Source organism: Sprattus sprattus, assembly GCF_963457725.1.
Source record: "Sprattus sprattus genome assembly, chromosome: 20".
Taxonomy (NCBI): domain Eukaryota; kingdom Metazoa; phylum Chordata; class Actinopteri; order Clupeiformes; family Clupeidae; genus Sprattus; species Sprattus sprattus.
Genome location: NC_137918.1, coordinates 6,464,447 through 6,480,957, shown reverse-complemented (window position 1 = coordinate 6,480,957; position 16,511 = coordinate 6,464,447). Strand labels below are relative to the sequence as shown.

General features: G+C 42.6%; 1 protein-coding gene across 3 annotated transcripts in view; it reads left to right on the top strand.

The window, feature by feature from the left end:
• The window catches only part of thrb (thyroid hormone receptor beta), a 110,569-nt gene that overhangs the window by 86,740 nt on the left and 7,318 nt on the right, over window positions 1-16,511 (top strand). For all 3 annotated transcript variants that reach the window (XM_080859562.1, XM_080859563.1, XM_080859564.1), the window contains 3 exons: window positions 14,389-14,489; window positions 14,983-15,130; window positions 16,020-16,225. In XM_080859562.1, the coding sequence (XP_080715688.1) occupies window positions 14,389-14,489; window positions 14,983-15,130; window positions 16,020-16,225 (455 nt within the window). The remainder of the gene's footprint in view (window positions 1-14,388; window positions 14,490-14,982; window positions 15,131-16,019; window positions 16,226-16,511) is intronic.

Below are 16,511 nucleotides of genomic sequence, written 5' to 3'. Positions count from 1 at the left end.
CCCACAGCAGCATGGTGGTGTGGACAAACAATAGCAAAAGCTCCCAGAGATTGCAGTCATTCGAAATCCGATTTTAAGAGTCTTACTCGCATGCTGGCTGTCAGTCTGTGTGTCTCCCATCCAAAGATACAATTTGGGCTTTTTTTTATGCATTTGTTCCATGAACGTAACATTATGTAACCTTCATGAATGTCCACAAGCTGGTCTTGAACTAATGTAATGTTTCATGTAATTAACAGTATTTTAAGTGAAAATTATTATGATTTGCCTAGATTTCCTGCTCTTCTACCCATAGTTTCTTATTTTCCTCCACTTTATCCAAGCTGGCTGCTGTGGAAACCATTTGTTTTTGAAAAGTAGAACCCCACACTACCAGAATCCCCATCAGCTTAACCATACAATCATGAAGTCACAGTGATGTCTGCATATGAATTAAACACGATACACTAAGTCACAGTGATGTCTGCATATGCCTTAAACAGGCTACAGTAAGTCACAGTGATGTCTGCATGCATTAAACAGGCTACACTGTGTTAGACTACCTCCTAAGTGTGAACTAGGTAAACAGTGAAAACTGATCCAAAGGAAACTCAGCCTGACATTCTCTTGTCCTCCACCACCAGTCAAGCCATGTGTGGAGTATAACTTGTAAAAGGAAACGGGAAGATTTTCTAATCCTCTGTTATGTGTTCAATGTGAGGGAACAAAGCAAACAAACAGCGGTGTGAGGGGGTCCCAGCGAGACTCGAGCTGATATATCTATTTCTTCCTAAGAGCGATGCACGCGCTCGATCCATTCATTCCCCAACACTAACGTTACTCAATGATCCTACTGTGCTAGGAGAGTACCTACCTTGAAGTAGGAACTAAAACAAAAGTCCCCCAAAACGGTTGTCTACGGTTGTTCTCAGATCCTGCAGTGTGGACATGTTAATGTCTTATAATGCCTACTTCTCTCATAGTTATGTTTTATAATGCCTTTGTGTCTTAAAGCAATAATGTCCTTCTCATAACCACTCATGGTGTCATGAATTAAGTTGTGAGATTGGAGATAATGAGATATTTGAGCCTCTCTTCCTCACCCCTCCTCAGTCCCCCTTGAGGTGACCTTATCATTAACCTGTCTTGGAAAAAGACACATTTGTTGGAAAAAGACTACTCATCCGTGAGCAATGACCCGCCCCTGACCCCTCGGCTCGAGCTCCTAATCAATGACCCCCCCCCCCCCCCCCCCTCACACACACACACACAAAAGACAAAAGGCTGTCAGCAAGGTTGTTTTTTTACCCCGGGGGACCCAAGCACCCCATGGTCGGGCTCCCATCGCGGGTCACAGGTACACATCTCAATCCACGCGACCACTAATCCCTGACTGATTATGAGTGGAGTGGAGTGGAGTGGAGTGGAGTGGAGTGGAGTGGAGTGGGGTGTGTGTGTGTGTGTGCGTTTGTGTGTGTGTGTGTGTGTGTGTGGTGACAGGCCTGGCCTTTTTGTTTACGTCCCCTCAGGTCACCCTGTGGCCGTTAGGAGAAGCTCGCTTGGCTGGCGTGCCCTCCTCAGGTAACGGCGGTGTCTCGGGGACAGCTGGCTCAGGAGCGCATGTCAAGCCAGGCTCTCGCCCCAGAGCGACGCGGCCCAGGCTCATGAAAAGTGTTCGTGACCAGCTTTGAACCCCTGGGACCTCAAGTGATCGATCAAAAGGCCATGTATGGGTTGAAAAGCTTAGTGTTAGGTGCACAATCACTACAAGCTCCCAAAGTCCACACTAGGCTCACAGACACCGACACAGACACAGACACAGGTGTCGACATCCCCAGCACCTCCATGCAGACATACACCCAAAGACGAGTGCTTGTCACAGACTGCATGGTGCTTTCATGCCGGAGATGAGAGAGCATTCTGTGGATTTTTGGCCAGACAGACAGACAGGGATGGAGGAGGTGTGTGGGAGAATAGCACTCCAGGGTACACCGCTACGGAAGGCACCGTCTGAGTTCTCGGAATATTACCGGATACGTTTGGTATATCGAGGAAAGGGCTGAGGTAAGCCAGGTTCCTCTTATTGTTCATCAGACAATATTTACGCAACATTTGTGACCTTTCATTCTTTTTCTGTTCAGGTTGAGCAGTTTGAGTTATTTAACATGTGCTTGTAGTGTGTGTGTTGCAAAGGTTTCTTCTATAGACAGAGACATACGTAAGTGTGACTTACAGCGGCACAGCTGTTTGCCAGAGTGGGGTGGATGCTGTGTGGTGCGGATGGGCACAGAGTGCGGTTCTGTAATTAAATGTACCTGCCAGGGGCATCGCAGGCATGGTCACAGCATGGCAGCGCCGCAGACTTTAAATCTAGTAATCGAAAAGCATGTTTAGAGACTTTAAATCTGATAATCGAAAAGCATGTTTAGAGACTTTTAATCTGGTAATCGAAAAGCATGTTTAGAGACTTTTAATCTGGTAATCGAAAAGCATGTATAGAGACTTTTAATCCGGTAATCTAAAGCGTGTATTAACTAATGGCTGGGATAACTAGCTGGTCAAGGTGAGCAGGTAGACCTGAAAACTATTGCCCATAGAGGTTTCGTTTCGCGGAAGCGATTCGCTCTCTTTTCTCTGAAACGTTTTGCTTCGTGGAAGCTCATTCCCAGGAGACAAAGCAAACATGAGGAGACGCTGAATGAGATATTTGATTACAAAAACACCAACAAAACACCAAATTGCCGTTAGACTTGCTTTGACTACATTGAACAGATTGCACACTTGAGTTTCAGACAGTTTGATTTGCGTGTCTGAGAAGTGGTAGGTTCTTCAGTAAGTCCTCTAAGCATGGGCTCGGAGATTAGCCTTGTGTGAGGACATCACCTCGTCAAAAAGTTAAACTGGTATCAGGCTGTGGCCCATAGCAGATTGGCCCCTTAAACACACAGTTATTGACAGTCTGCAGTGCCAGAGTGTGTCACAGCTTAAAGCATCTGTGGCGTGTGTGTGTGTGTGTGTGTGTGTGTGTGTGTGTGTGTGTGTGTGTGTGTGTGTGTGTGTGTGTGTGTGTGTGTGTGTGTGTGTGTGTGTGTGTGTGTGTGTGTGTGTGTGTGTGTGTGTGTGTGTGTGTGTGTGTGTCTTGTGTGTCAGTGTGTCACATTCATTGAATGTGAGTGGAGCGTATTTTGTCTATACATCACGCTGTTGTTCCTACAACCATCGAATTCCTTTGTATTCACATAGTTATCTCTTCGTATTGAATAACATTTAAACATTTATTTTGTTTTATTATTTTCTTTGCTCGGGGTAACATTAACAATTACATTATTCAGGCATACATTTTAACAAGTTATGGTCAATCGAACAACAGAAAAAAAGGTTGGTAAGATGGCTGATTTGCTTATTAACAGTCATTTAGAGTAAACAAATAAATAAATGAAATAAAATACCTACTGGCTACATACATATATACATACATACCTGCTGCACATATACAAGTTCATACGTACATGAGTCACAATCATTAACGTCTTATATTTTAAGTGTAACGGTAAGGTAAATCTAAACTAGTGAGAAACAGAAATGTCATTGTAAACGTGTGACATAATCTGCTTCAAGATGTCAGGGGTGGGGGACTCAATTGAATTAGACATTTCCTTTAACCATACTTTTTCATTTATATCAATGGTGGTTTTCCAGTTGTTAACTATGACTCTCTTTGCACTCATGAGAACAATGGATTCTGTCTTTTTCTTCGAAGGGGGCCAGCTTATCTTATCCATTTAATTCAAAATGCATAATTTGCATAAAATGCAAAAACTTTGCAACCTAGGACATTTCCATATCATGTGGAAATAGAGACCTTTCTCCCAGTTTCAATGCCACCATCAATGTAGGGTTTCTTGGTGTATAGTATGTATTAACATTTAAATATTGTTTGGTAGTGGAAACATTGATGCTTAAGGAATCTGAACAGTCCTAAAGGGGTTTTTAGGTTGTTTTCCTGGGATTGGGCTATGCCTTATGGTTACGTGGGATTATTTCAGATAGAATCTTTAGTTTCTGTGTTTTATTTTAATTTTATTTGCTAAAATGTCATAAATGTTTTGTATGTCAGTCAGGAAATGACTGTGTCGCACTGTGTTTTGGTGATTGGTGTGTCCTTGTTCTGTCTCTCGTCCAGTTGTTGTTGCACATGGTTGCATTTGTTACCACATTTTCATTTCCATATTTCCCATATATTTCCATATTTCTACACTGTTGCATCATATTTTCAGTGTGTGACAGAACTGTAGGTTTGTTGTGTTTGTGTGGACATCTCCAAAAGCCATTAGCCGTAAGAGTAGTCACGGTTACGGCCTGTCCGTTAGGCATCATGAAGAAGTTTGCAGTCAGCGGGAGGAATAAAGCCCTTTAAGAGTCAGCAAGCAGATTAGCTTTATGAGAGCATCCTCACCTCATCCAGAGGTTAAACTGGTATCAGGGCGATGAAGCTCATCTTATTCTTCTCCAGACGAACACAAACACACACACACACACACGCACGCAGGATTTGGAGCAGGCTGCTCTGGTTGCTTGTCCCAGCTGAATAACCTGTCTGTCCAGCTTCCATAAGGGCTGCCTGTGTTGTTTGTTGTGTAATAAAGGAATATAATTGAATGAATAACTTCTCATCAAGGAGAATCATTCTGTGGATATGGTGCATGTTGAAACGCTGCACTTCCTACGAGAAAGAAGATGTTTTTGGCTTACACGCTTGCTATGAATAATAATAATAATGTGCTTAGACTTCACCTCAACTGTAATACACCTGTTTATAAAAATAATAATGTGCTTAGACTTCACCTCAACCGTTATAGCCTACACCTGTTTATATAAATAATAATGTGCTTAGACTTCAGCTCAACCGTATTACACCTGTTTATAAAAATAATAATGTGCTTAGACTTCACCTACACCGTATTACACCTGTTTATAAAAAATAATAATGTGCTTAGACTTCACCTACACCGTATTACACCTGTTTATAAAAAATAATAATGTGCTTAGACTTCACCTCAACCGTATTACACCTGTTTATAAAAATAATAATGTGCTTAGACTTCACCTCAACCGTTATACACCTGTTTATATAAATAATAATGTGCTTAGACTTCAGCTCAACCGTATTACACCTGTTTATAAAAATAATAATGTGCTTAGACTTCACCTACACCGTATTACACCTGTTTATAAAAAATAATAATGTGCTTAGACTTCACCTCAACCGTATTACACCTGTTTATAAAAATAATAATGTGCTTAGACTTCACCTCAACCGTATTACACCTGTTTATACAAATAATAATGTGCTTAGACTTCACCTAAACCTCATGAACCTTTGTTATACAAATAATAATGTGCTTAGACTTCACCTCAACCTTTTGAGACTTGTGACTTTAGCCAAAAGCGATCTGGACGTGTGTAGGATGTTCAATACTGCTACTGTAAATTGTCATATACAGTACCAGTCAAAAGTTTGGACATACCTTTAATTTTTTTTAAAGTGTTTTGAAAGTGTTTTCTTTAATTGTATTATTATCTAAATTGTAGATTAATACTGAAGAAATGTAAACATGAAAGAACACATATGGGATGATGTACTAATTAAAAAAAAAGTGCTATCTACCATGTAGAAAAAAAATTAAAGTAAAGAAAAAACTTCTCAAAAAATGAGAAGGTGTGTCCAAACTTTTGACTGGTACTGCATATATACAGCCGCGGAAAATATTAAGAGACCACTTCAAAATTATCAGTTTCTCTGGTTTTACTATTTATTGGGATGTGTTAAAGTAAATTGAACATTTTTGTTTTATTTTGTTTTTTAGTACGACAAACAATGGCTAAATACAACGATTCAACTTAAATACACTAGTAAATATAAAAGAAGAACTACAATTTATATTAAATTAAGATTATGGTAGAAAATCTAACGAAAACTATGCCAGACAGAACGGCGTTAAACTCGCCAGCGTCCCCGTAACCTAGCAACTCCAACATACACAATAACTTCTATTTGTGCCATAATGTCCAACCTGAGACAAGCACATGTTTAAATGTTCTTTAAGCCAGTCTTTAAAATAGATATATAAATGTATGTATAAATATAAAGAGCTGTGCTTTTTTGTAGAAACAAGTAGTGAGGGCCTCTGAGCAAGGAAAAGAAAGAAAGAAAAGAGGAAGGAAGAAAAAATAAGATTAGACGTAAGGTCTGCTCCACTTCCTGGTGTGTGTGTGTGTGTGTGTGTGTATTCTGTGGCCAGGATGAAGTGGCCTGTCACTTATGTCACATGCGGTTGTCTTTAGTTTTCTGCTGTGTGTGTAAGTTCTTTGTCCTGAGAGAGCCTTGAGACATACATGACCAGGCAAGACATTAAGAAAGCCCACGACAATAAAAACACACACGACAAACACAAACAAAGAAGAATAACTAACTAAACAAACAGAATCATTAAAAGTGTCCATATAATATTCTAAGCAGAGGTTTATCCAGTTAAAGTGTTTTTGTAACAGATTCCAATCTTTAGAAGCAGCAGACTGGAATGTTAACAGGCCAAAAGATGTGTTGGTTTCCTTTACTCCGATGTGTTGGGTTCCTTTACTCTGATGTGTTGGGTTCCTTTACTCCGATGTGTTGGGTTTAGAGTCATTGACTCTGACGTGTTGAGTTCCTTTACTCTGATGTGTTGGGTTTAGAGTCATTGACTCCGATGTGTTGGTTTAGAGTCTTTCACTCTGATGTGTTGGTTTAGAGTCTTTTACTCCGGTGTGTTGGTTCAGAGTCCTTTACTTTGATGTGTTGGGTTTAGAGTCATTGACTCCGATGTATTGGGTGTAGAGTCCTTTACTCTGATGTGATGGGTTTAGGGATCAAAAGACCGCGTAATGGACTTGGCCACAGATATCGGATGCAATAACTGAGAAGAGGGGAGTTTCTGCCCAAGAAGAGTTTTATAAAGAAGCATAAAGCCTGGGATGTTACGACGAGACTAAAGATGATGAATTTGGAAGGGAGCAATCAATCAAGGGAAGCTCATTTTGAACTACCAGTGCAAGCAGCACTTCAATCAGCAGTTACTAAAGAGGACCGATTTCTAGAGAGAAAACCTCTGCCTTAACCTTAAACTGCAACATGTTGACGCGATAAGAGAAGGTTAATGCGCTAACCTGTCAGGTTGCCATGGTTCCGGGTTATTTATAACTCTATGACGGTTTAAATTGAGTTTAGTAATAGCCTGCTGTATTTCTAGGAAACTATCCTGAAGGGACCTTAGGGGGCTTCTCAGGTCTACGGGCCTGCCATGACTACTTCCTGTTCAAAGATACAGATTTGGTTAATTTACGTAGATTAACAGTATTGTTTTAAATAGTAATATTAAAGGCTGCAACCCATAGACAAATACAAATACCATTTTAGTCATTGTAGTCAAGTCAAAAATGTGTTTTACACATGTCCAACGAGATTCAGGGTGCAGTGCCAAATGAATTGAATTAAATATAAACTTAGAGAATTAATTAAATGTACAGATGTTGAGATGTATTTTCCACAAGAAAAATACCAAGTGTCTTCCTCAACAGCAGTTGTTTAAGCAACATAACATTATTGAGCAACAAAACATACCAACATCCCACGTTGTTTAAGCAACATAACATTATTAAGCAACATAACATACCCACATCAAACCAGAAATGTTATCATTCCGTTCAAGGTCAAAAGTGTGAAAATACTAAAGTGTTACCAAATCCTACCCATCCTCCCTGCTTTAGTTTAGAGCAACAATATGCAACAATTAGCCACCTTTTGAGGTATGTCTTTAAAGCTGCTAGTTTTGGTATGTTCTCCAAATTAAATTTGATTGTTGATGTTCATGTGAAGGACAGATAAACAGACCTGTCGTTCTCACTAGCAGGATGTTCCCTATGTAGTTCTGTCGTTCTCACTAGCAGGATGTTCCCTATGTAGTTCTGTCGTTCTCACTAGCAGGATGTTCCCTATGTAGTTCTGTCGTTCTCACTAGCAGGATGTGCCCTATGTAGTTCTGTCGTTCTCACTAGCAGGATTTTCCTATGTAGTTCTGTCGTTCTCACTAGCAGGATGTGCCCTATGTAGTTCTGTCGTTCTCACTAGCAGGATGTGCCCTATGTAGTTCTGTCGTTCTCACTAGCAGGATGTTCCCTATGTAGTTCTGTCGTTCTCACTAGCAGGATGTTCCCTATGTAGTTCTGTCGTTCTCACTAGAAGGATGTTCCCTATGTAGTTCTGTCGTTCTCACTAGCTGGATGTGCCCTATGTAGTTCTGTCGTTCTCACTAGCAGGATGTTCCCTATGTAGTTCTGTCGTTCTCACTAGCAGGATGTTCCCTATGTAGTTCTGTCGTTCTCACTAGCAGGATGTTCCCTATGTAGTTCTGTCGTTCTCACTAGCAGGATGTTCCCTATGTAGTTCTGTCGTTCTCACTAGCAGGATGTTCCCTATGTAGTTCTGTCGTTCTCACTAGCAGGATGTTCCATATGTAGTTCTGTCGTTCTCACTAGCTGGATGTGCCCTATGTAGTTCTGTCGTTCTCACTAGCAGGATGTTCCCTATGTAGTTCTGTCGTTCTCACTAGCAGGATGTTCCCTATGTAGTTCTGTCGTTCTCACTAGCAGGATGTTCCCTATGTAGTTCTGTCGTTCTCACTAGCAGGATGTTCCCTATGTAGTTCTGTCGTTCTCACTAGAAGGATGTTCCCTATGTAGTTCTGTCGTTCTCACTAGCTGGATGTGCCCTATGTAGTTCTGTCGTTCTCACTAGCAGGATGTTCCCTATGTAGTTCTGTCGTTCTCACTAGCAGGATGTTCCCTATGTAGTTCTGTCGTTCTCACTAGCAGGATGTTCCCTATGTAGTTCTGTCGTTCTCACTAGCAGGATGTTCCCTATGTAGTTCTGTCGTTCTCACTAGCAGGATGTTCCCTATGTAGTTCTGTCGTTCTCACTAGCAGGATGTTCCATATGTAGTTCTGTCGTTCTCACTAGCTGGATGTGCCCTATGTAGTTCTGTCGTTCTCACTAGCAGGATGTTCCCTATGTAGTTCTGTCGTTCTCACTAGCAGGATGTTCCCTATGTAGTTCTGTCGTTCTCACTAGCAGGATGTTCCCTATGTAGTTCTGTCGTTCTCACTAGCTGGATGTTCCCTATGTAGTTCTGTGTTCTAGCCTTCCAGGATGTGCCCTATGTAGTTCTGAGTTCCGGGACGGCACACCCTTCAGAAATGCAAGAAAAGCTTTGTTGTCCAACAACTATAATACCTTTTAGCATATTTTGAGTTTGTGTGGGAGGTGTATCATTTAAAGGAGTATGCAACTATGATGGGGTTTGTCTCGGCATGTAGGGAAAAGCATAATGATATGATATGAATAGAACTCTTGGCCTTACCTGGTGAAGTATGGATGATACCGACACAACCACACACTCTTACACACTCTTACACACACACACACACACACACACTCTTACAAACACACACACAAACACACACACACACTTTTACACACACACACACACACACACACACACACACACACACACACAGTGTTATTTAAATGCTACAGTAACCCAAGACAGAAATGTCTGTTAACAAAGTGTTTTTTCCCCCCAAATAAGTGTTCTTATTGTGTTTATATGAAGCGGCTGTTTTTTTTTATTATTAATTCGGTTGAACCTGGTCATAATTAGTAAGCCCAACCATTTAAAATTTAAATTAATCATATTTACTTATAGGCTTTCTATTTTGATCAACATGAATTAGTTTAGCCACGTCAGCGTAGTAGCCTAGTCTATAATATGAGAAATCCGTCAACATCTCACAGTTACTGTGCGTTTATTTATCAAGGGCTCCAACAGAAAACTAAGTGTGTATGAGAGCTGGTGTCAAACTGAGTGTGTGTGAGAGCTAGTGTAAAATGTGAGATCCTTGGGATTTACGTGTAAATCATTTCAGGCAGACGGACTATAGGAACTCAAACACATTACTTCTCCTGCACTCACCAACTCTTCTTCTCTGCTCTCAACTCACTCCAAAACCTGCTTAACCCTGACTCAGAACAAAGGAGTATTGGAAATGTTGTCAATACTAACGATGAACAATATTTAGAAACTGACCCAAATTCAGTTCCTACACTAGCATCACATGATTAACAAGTACTCTCTGTCAATGGGGAAGCATGAGAATTGAATAATTTCTCAACTTCTACTGATAAACAGTGAGATGTTTAGAGAACCAAAGGCGTTGTGCTAACTAGTTCACCAGCCTTGAGCCTTGAAAGTTTGGGAAAATCTTGGGAAGACACACTGAGGAAAAAGATCCTCATTTTCAATGGTGCCGAGGGTACAATGAGAGTAAATACATTGGATACAATACAAATGAAAAAATTAAATAGATAATATAAATAGGCATATAAAATAGTCAAGAGATCATAAATAACAATTTTGAATATCCAGTAAATCCAGTAAAATACTATGGTTGGGTGCAATCATTGCAGGAGAAGTCTGGCGTACATTTGATTAGGCTTGTGAATTCCCTAAGTGAAATAAGTGAGCACAACCTTAATGATTTGTACAGATATGTGTATCAACATGGACGTGTTAGACTATTGATAATGTGTGGTAACATAATGAGGTTTACTAATATATATATACTGTATATTATATAAAATAACAGAACAGAACATAAGGCTTTTATGGACTATATCCTTTATCTTTTGTGATCAATATTTCTGATAAGATTCAAGTTCTTGTGTTCAGCTGCTAGATGATCAATAGGAATTAGTTGTTCCGCCCCCCCTCGAGTCTGTGTCACCTCCTCCTCCGCATGGCTGGGGCTTGCGTCCATTTCTACCACCTCCGCAGGAAATCAATACCCCACCACTTGTGCTCCCTCATGGTGTCCTGTGTTATTAGGATTATCTCTGGGTGTCTAATTAATATGGCTGCGCCCAGATTAAGGGTGTCTAAGTTTTGAGCGCCTCTTATTGGAAATCAATTCTTCCCACTGCAGTGTGGAGCTTCTGCCCCTGTGAAGTTTAAGGCCAGCAGAAGGATTGGCAGGATTTGTCCCTGCATGCTGAACTTATCTCAGTTCGATGTTTGACAGGTGTCAAAACAGGTGATAATAGGACTACTATGATGAACACTAGTTCGACACCACTCGTTCACAACTTGTCACTGGTGTGAGTTGTCTCGTATTTTCACTACGGCTGGCTTCATTTTTTAGCTGTTTTAACTTTAAATCTATAATAAAGTTGACCTCTAGGAGAACAGACGCGTTTTTGGCCTGGTTCATCTTTGTCCTTATATTTGCCCTTTGACCTTATTTTCCTGTGTGGTACATTTTCTGACGTGTGTGTATGTGTATGTATATTTCTATATACGGTGTTGCTTCCGAACAGCATGTATGTGGGGAGCGCAGGAGTGCAGGCTTAGAGCGGGGAAGCGGGGGTTCCCTGAGGTCCTTCCCTCTTCTTCTGCTCCTCTTCAGAGATTTGCCGAGCTTCAGCTTAGCCCTTGGCATCATCGCAAATCTGCAGCCTCATTCGGCGCCGGCCGGGCAGGTGGGCCGGTACTGCTCTCGGCATATATATCGCCCGCTTCTGTAACGCCTTCTTCCCTCGCATATCCGCTTAGTCGGTTTTATCAGTCGCACGAGCGGCGCGGTGCTACCGAAAGGTTCCTTCATGTTATCTTAGGTAGAGGTCAGGTAGGTCACAGGTCGGTTCGGGCACTGTTGTTAAACTTCGGCCTTTCGAGGACAACTCTCGTTTTTGTCATCCTTTTTGGGTTTTAAATCACCCTGCCGAAGACGTTTAATACGTTAAACACTTTTGTAGGGTTACATTTTCAAACCGTGTTTTTTTTTGCGATTCCTTTTTTACGGGACCATGAACTACTGCATGCCCGACATGTATGAGATGCCCCACGGGGTGGCAGGGGGGTACCCCATGCAGGGTGGCGGGGGTGAGTACTGCATGTACGGGGGCGAGGGCACCAGTTTCGGGCACTGCGAGCCCCAGCCGCTGCACCACCACCCCCCTTGCATGGAGCAGTCGTGGCCCCCGGGGCAGACGTACAGCTGCCCCTACCCTCCGGGGCCCGGGGCCGTGTTCAAGAGCGAGTACTGCAACATGGAGGTGCCCCTGAGTCACTACCCTCAGCCAGACTACTATGGAGATGGCAGGCCAGACTTCTCACAGATGCAGTGGATACAGGGGGGCCATAAGAGAGGTATGAGGGCCGGCCCGCTGACAGAGGTCTTCTCTGGGTCTGACTATGTTGGACCTTTCTCTGGTATGAACGTGTTAAGTGCTTTCTCTGAATGTGTTTTTTGTCATGGTCTAAATGTGTTACATGTTTTCTGGCGGTCTGAATGTGTTACATGTTTTCTGATGGTCTAAATGTGCTACATGTTTTCTGATGGTCTGACTATGTTACATGTTTCTCTGATTTGACAGTGTTAGGTACTTTCACTAGGTCTGAGTGTGTTACATGTTTCTCTGGTTTGACCGTGTAGGGGGTTGTCACTAGGTATGAGTGTGTTCATGTTTTCTCTGGGCGTGTGTGACTATTGTGTTATTCCTGCACTTTTTGTAAGTGCATGATTCATTTTTCTGGATCTGGCTGTGGTAGTGCCTGAGCGGCTTGTATGTTCGTATTTGGTGTTACGCATTCGGGAAGGACTTGAGTCATGACCTGTTTCAGAGGGTATCGAATGACCCAGTAAAAACTAGGTCAGTAATCACAGCATTCCTGAATCATGAAAAAGAATATATATATTTATAGAGGTATTTTGCTATTGTTTACTTTGAAAGCGTTGCGTTGCGGGTATTTAAGTTTTTGTTTTTAGTTTTCGGTTATGGGTTTAGCCTTCATAATCGGTCTTATTTTAGGATGACTGTTTAGAGAACGGATCCAATGTCCTGATGCTGTAATGAGTTATGCAGCCTAATTAAAACCCTTGGGCTCACTTGTTTATTTTAGGAGCATTTCCGGTGCACTACAAGGAATATTTAAAAATGCATGAACTGTCAAAGGTTTACCTAACATGTGTATTTAATTTGTGACAACTAAACTTTTTTTTTTACAAAACACAGAATTAACCAAAAAATGTAGCAGACCCTTAATTAAATTTAAACAGTGGTGATTTATTTATTTTTAATTACCTGGATATTTAATACAGATTGTATAAAACTAAATCAGTTTGGTTTTGTATTATATATTGCTGCTACCTTTAGTGGAATTAAGATGATGTTAAATCATTCTTGTTTCGAAATGTACTTAAGTATGTGGCATCTACATTCCGTGTAGAAGAGATCAATTCATTCAATTTTCGCAGGTTTCATGAAATCTTCAATGACAAATGTGACATTTAATTGATAATGAATGAATTGATAAATTGATAATTAAATGTTAATTGTGGACTGTCACTAGTTGTGTGTTAACATGGCTGTATTGCGGGGCTGGCATAGAGAGATGGATGGATGGAGTAAAGGGCTAAATTAGCACCTGTTGCTTCAGTCCTCCACAATTTAGCACTTTAGGATGAAATTCATTATCATAAGTGAGATCTGATTGGACTGATTGTGGTCTGTGGAGGGCTGCTGCGTGTGAGTATGTCGGGGGCTGGGTGTGTGTGTGTGTGTGTGTGTGTGAGGTGATGTGTGTATTGATTATTAACAGAAGGGCCAGAAGGCTTGGTCATCGGCTTCAGGTTCCTGTGCTTGTGTCGTTATGATATTGATCCTCTGCCTCCTATTATTGATCTCCGCCCCTTGGTATTGATCGCCACCTCCTGAGTCTGAGTCCAGCCTGCCCTTTTTCCCTTGCCATAATCTGAGTCTGAGTTTAGCCTGTCCTTCTTCCCTCACCGTAATCTGCCACTTGAACCACACAAGGCGCGGGTCGGCCATTTTCTTTTTTTCAGTCGGCCATTTTCTTTCGTAGAACTTCTAAACTCGTCATCCCCTGATCCTTGGATGTTGTGACCTTTAGGCTTGTGTGGCGTGCGAACATGTTTACTTTTCTTCCTGACGGTACAAGGTGGTAAATACAATTTTTTGGTCCTGACAGCATTTTTTTTTGTTTAGACAGAAGACATTGCTGTGATTTGCTGTGACACTTTCATATTTAAAAAAATATATATATATTTATTTATATAAAATATATTCACTGAGAAAATGATGTTCATTATCTCCCTGATTCTCTATTTTTACCTTCAGCAAAGTTATTCTGTTCATTTTTCCAGAGACCTACACGTCATATTTAGCTCTTTGGTTTGAGCTCTCAGAGAGGATAACCAGTCACTGAATTCTTTCCTGACTTTTCTGTGTTTTCTCAGGGTACATACCAAGTTACCTGGACAAGGACGAGCTGTGTGTAGTGTGTGGGGACAAGGCCACGGGCTACCATTACCGCTGCATCACCTGTGAAGGCTGCAAGGTGAAGCCAGACACACCACCCATACACACACACAAACACACACACACACGCACGCACGCACGCACGCACGCACACACACACACACACACACACACACACACACACACACACACACACACACACACACACACACACACACACACACACACACACACACACACACACACACACACACACACACACACACACACACACACACACACACACACACACACACACACACACACACACACACACACACACACACACACACACACACACACACACACACACACCACACATACATATACCACAACCTCTTGTTTCCTCCACAACCTCAACCTCTCGTGTCTGAAAAAACAGAGGGAGTTTCATGGTTTCGATAGCCATCAACAATATTGTGAGAACAATGAACTTAATGACCTACTATAAATAGTTAATTTATAAACTAAAGAATTAACTTAATGATCTACTATATATGAGTTCATTTATAAACTTTAAATAATTGTTGCAGGGGTTCTTCCGGCGGACCATCCAGAAGAACCTGAACCCCACATACGCCTGTAAGTACGAGGCCAAGTGTGTCATCGACAAGGTCACCCGCAACCAGTGCCAGGAATGCCGCTTCAAGAAGTGCATTGCCGTTGGCATGGCAACGGACTGTAAGTGTTTTTGGCCATTCAGGCTTCTGTAAAGTGTGTGTGTGTGGGGGGGTCAGTTTGTGTTGCTCACGTTTGGGGGGGGGGGGGGGGGGTGGTTGTGAGGTTTACTGACCACTTTATACATACAGAGGCAAGGACAGTGCGCCTTTGCAAGAGATTTTAACATGGATATATGGCATGGAGGATCTGGGTTATAGTTTAGTAAGTGAACATACGGCCTCTCTGATAATAAGGGTGTTTGTGTTAGTGGAGAGGGTGAGGTGTTAGGATGGGGTGTGATAGTGAGGGCTGTTAGGATGGGGTGGGTGAGGGAGGGGTGTAAGGATGAAGTGGGGTGTGATAGTGAGGGCTGTAAGGACGGGATGGGGTGAGATAGTGAGGGGTGTAAGGACGGGATGGGGTGTGATAGTGAGGGCTGTTAGGATGGGATGGGTGAGTGAGGTTGAGGAGGAGTAAATGTGTGTGGAGTAAACTAACCCTCACCTGTCCCGTCCTCCACCTTGCTGTGCTGTCCTTATGATGTGGTTAACGGCTTCGGCCATTTTGTTTCCATCCTCCTGTGCCCTCTTCTGTCGTTTCCTCTCCTGCTCTGGTCGCCTTTTGCTCCCCTTTGTCTTGTTTTCTACTACTCTCCTTCTTTCTTTTCTTTGCCACCTCTCCTCCTCTCTTCTCCTTCCTGTCCCTCGTCTTCACCTCTCCTCTCCCCTCTCCTCCGCTCCCTCTCCTCTCCCCTCCTTCTCCTCCCCTCCCCTCCTGTCTTCTCCTTTTCTCCTCTCCTCTTCTTTCCTCTCTCCTCTCCTCTCCTCCCTGTTCTCTCCCTTCTCTTCTCCTCTCCCCTCACCTCCTCCCCTCTCCTCTCCTCTGCTGTCTCCCCTTGCCCCCTCCTCAGTGGTTCTGGACGACAGCAAGCGCCTGGCGAAGCGGAAGCTGATTGAGGATAACCGTGAGCGTCGCCGCAAGGAAGAGCTGCAGAAGACGGTGTGGGACCGGCCCGAGCCCACCCCCGAGGAGTGGGATCTCATCCGTTTAGTCACGGAGGCGCACATGGCGACCAACGCCCAGGGCAACCACTGGAAGACGAAGAGAAAGTTCCTGGTGAGATGCCTGCTCCGTGACGGCCGCCTCTCTCTCTCTCTGCGTCGCCCGCAAAACACAAAGTGGCCTTACTGTAGACTCTCAACCATGTTTTGTTGTCGTTATTGTTTATAACCGTTGTTTTTCCACATCCCTGTAAACAAACAAACCCCCACCACCACCACCAGCACCACCCTGAACCCCACCACTCTCTCCACATGTTCTCCCACACACCCACCCACCCCACCCCAGCCTAGGCCAGCCCACGCTGAGCTGTGTGTTGCCATGTTAATGTGTCCATGTTTTT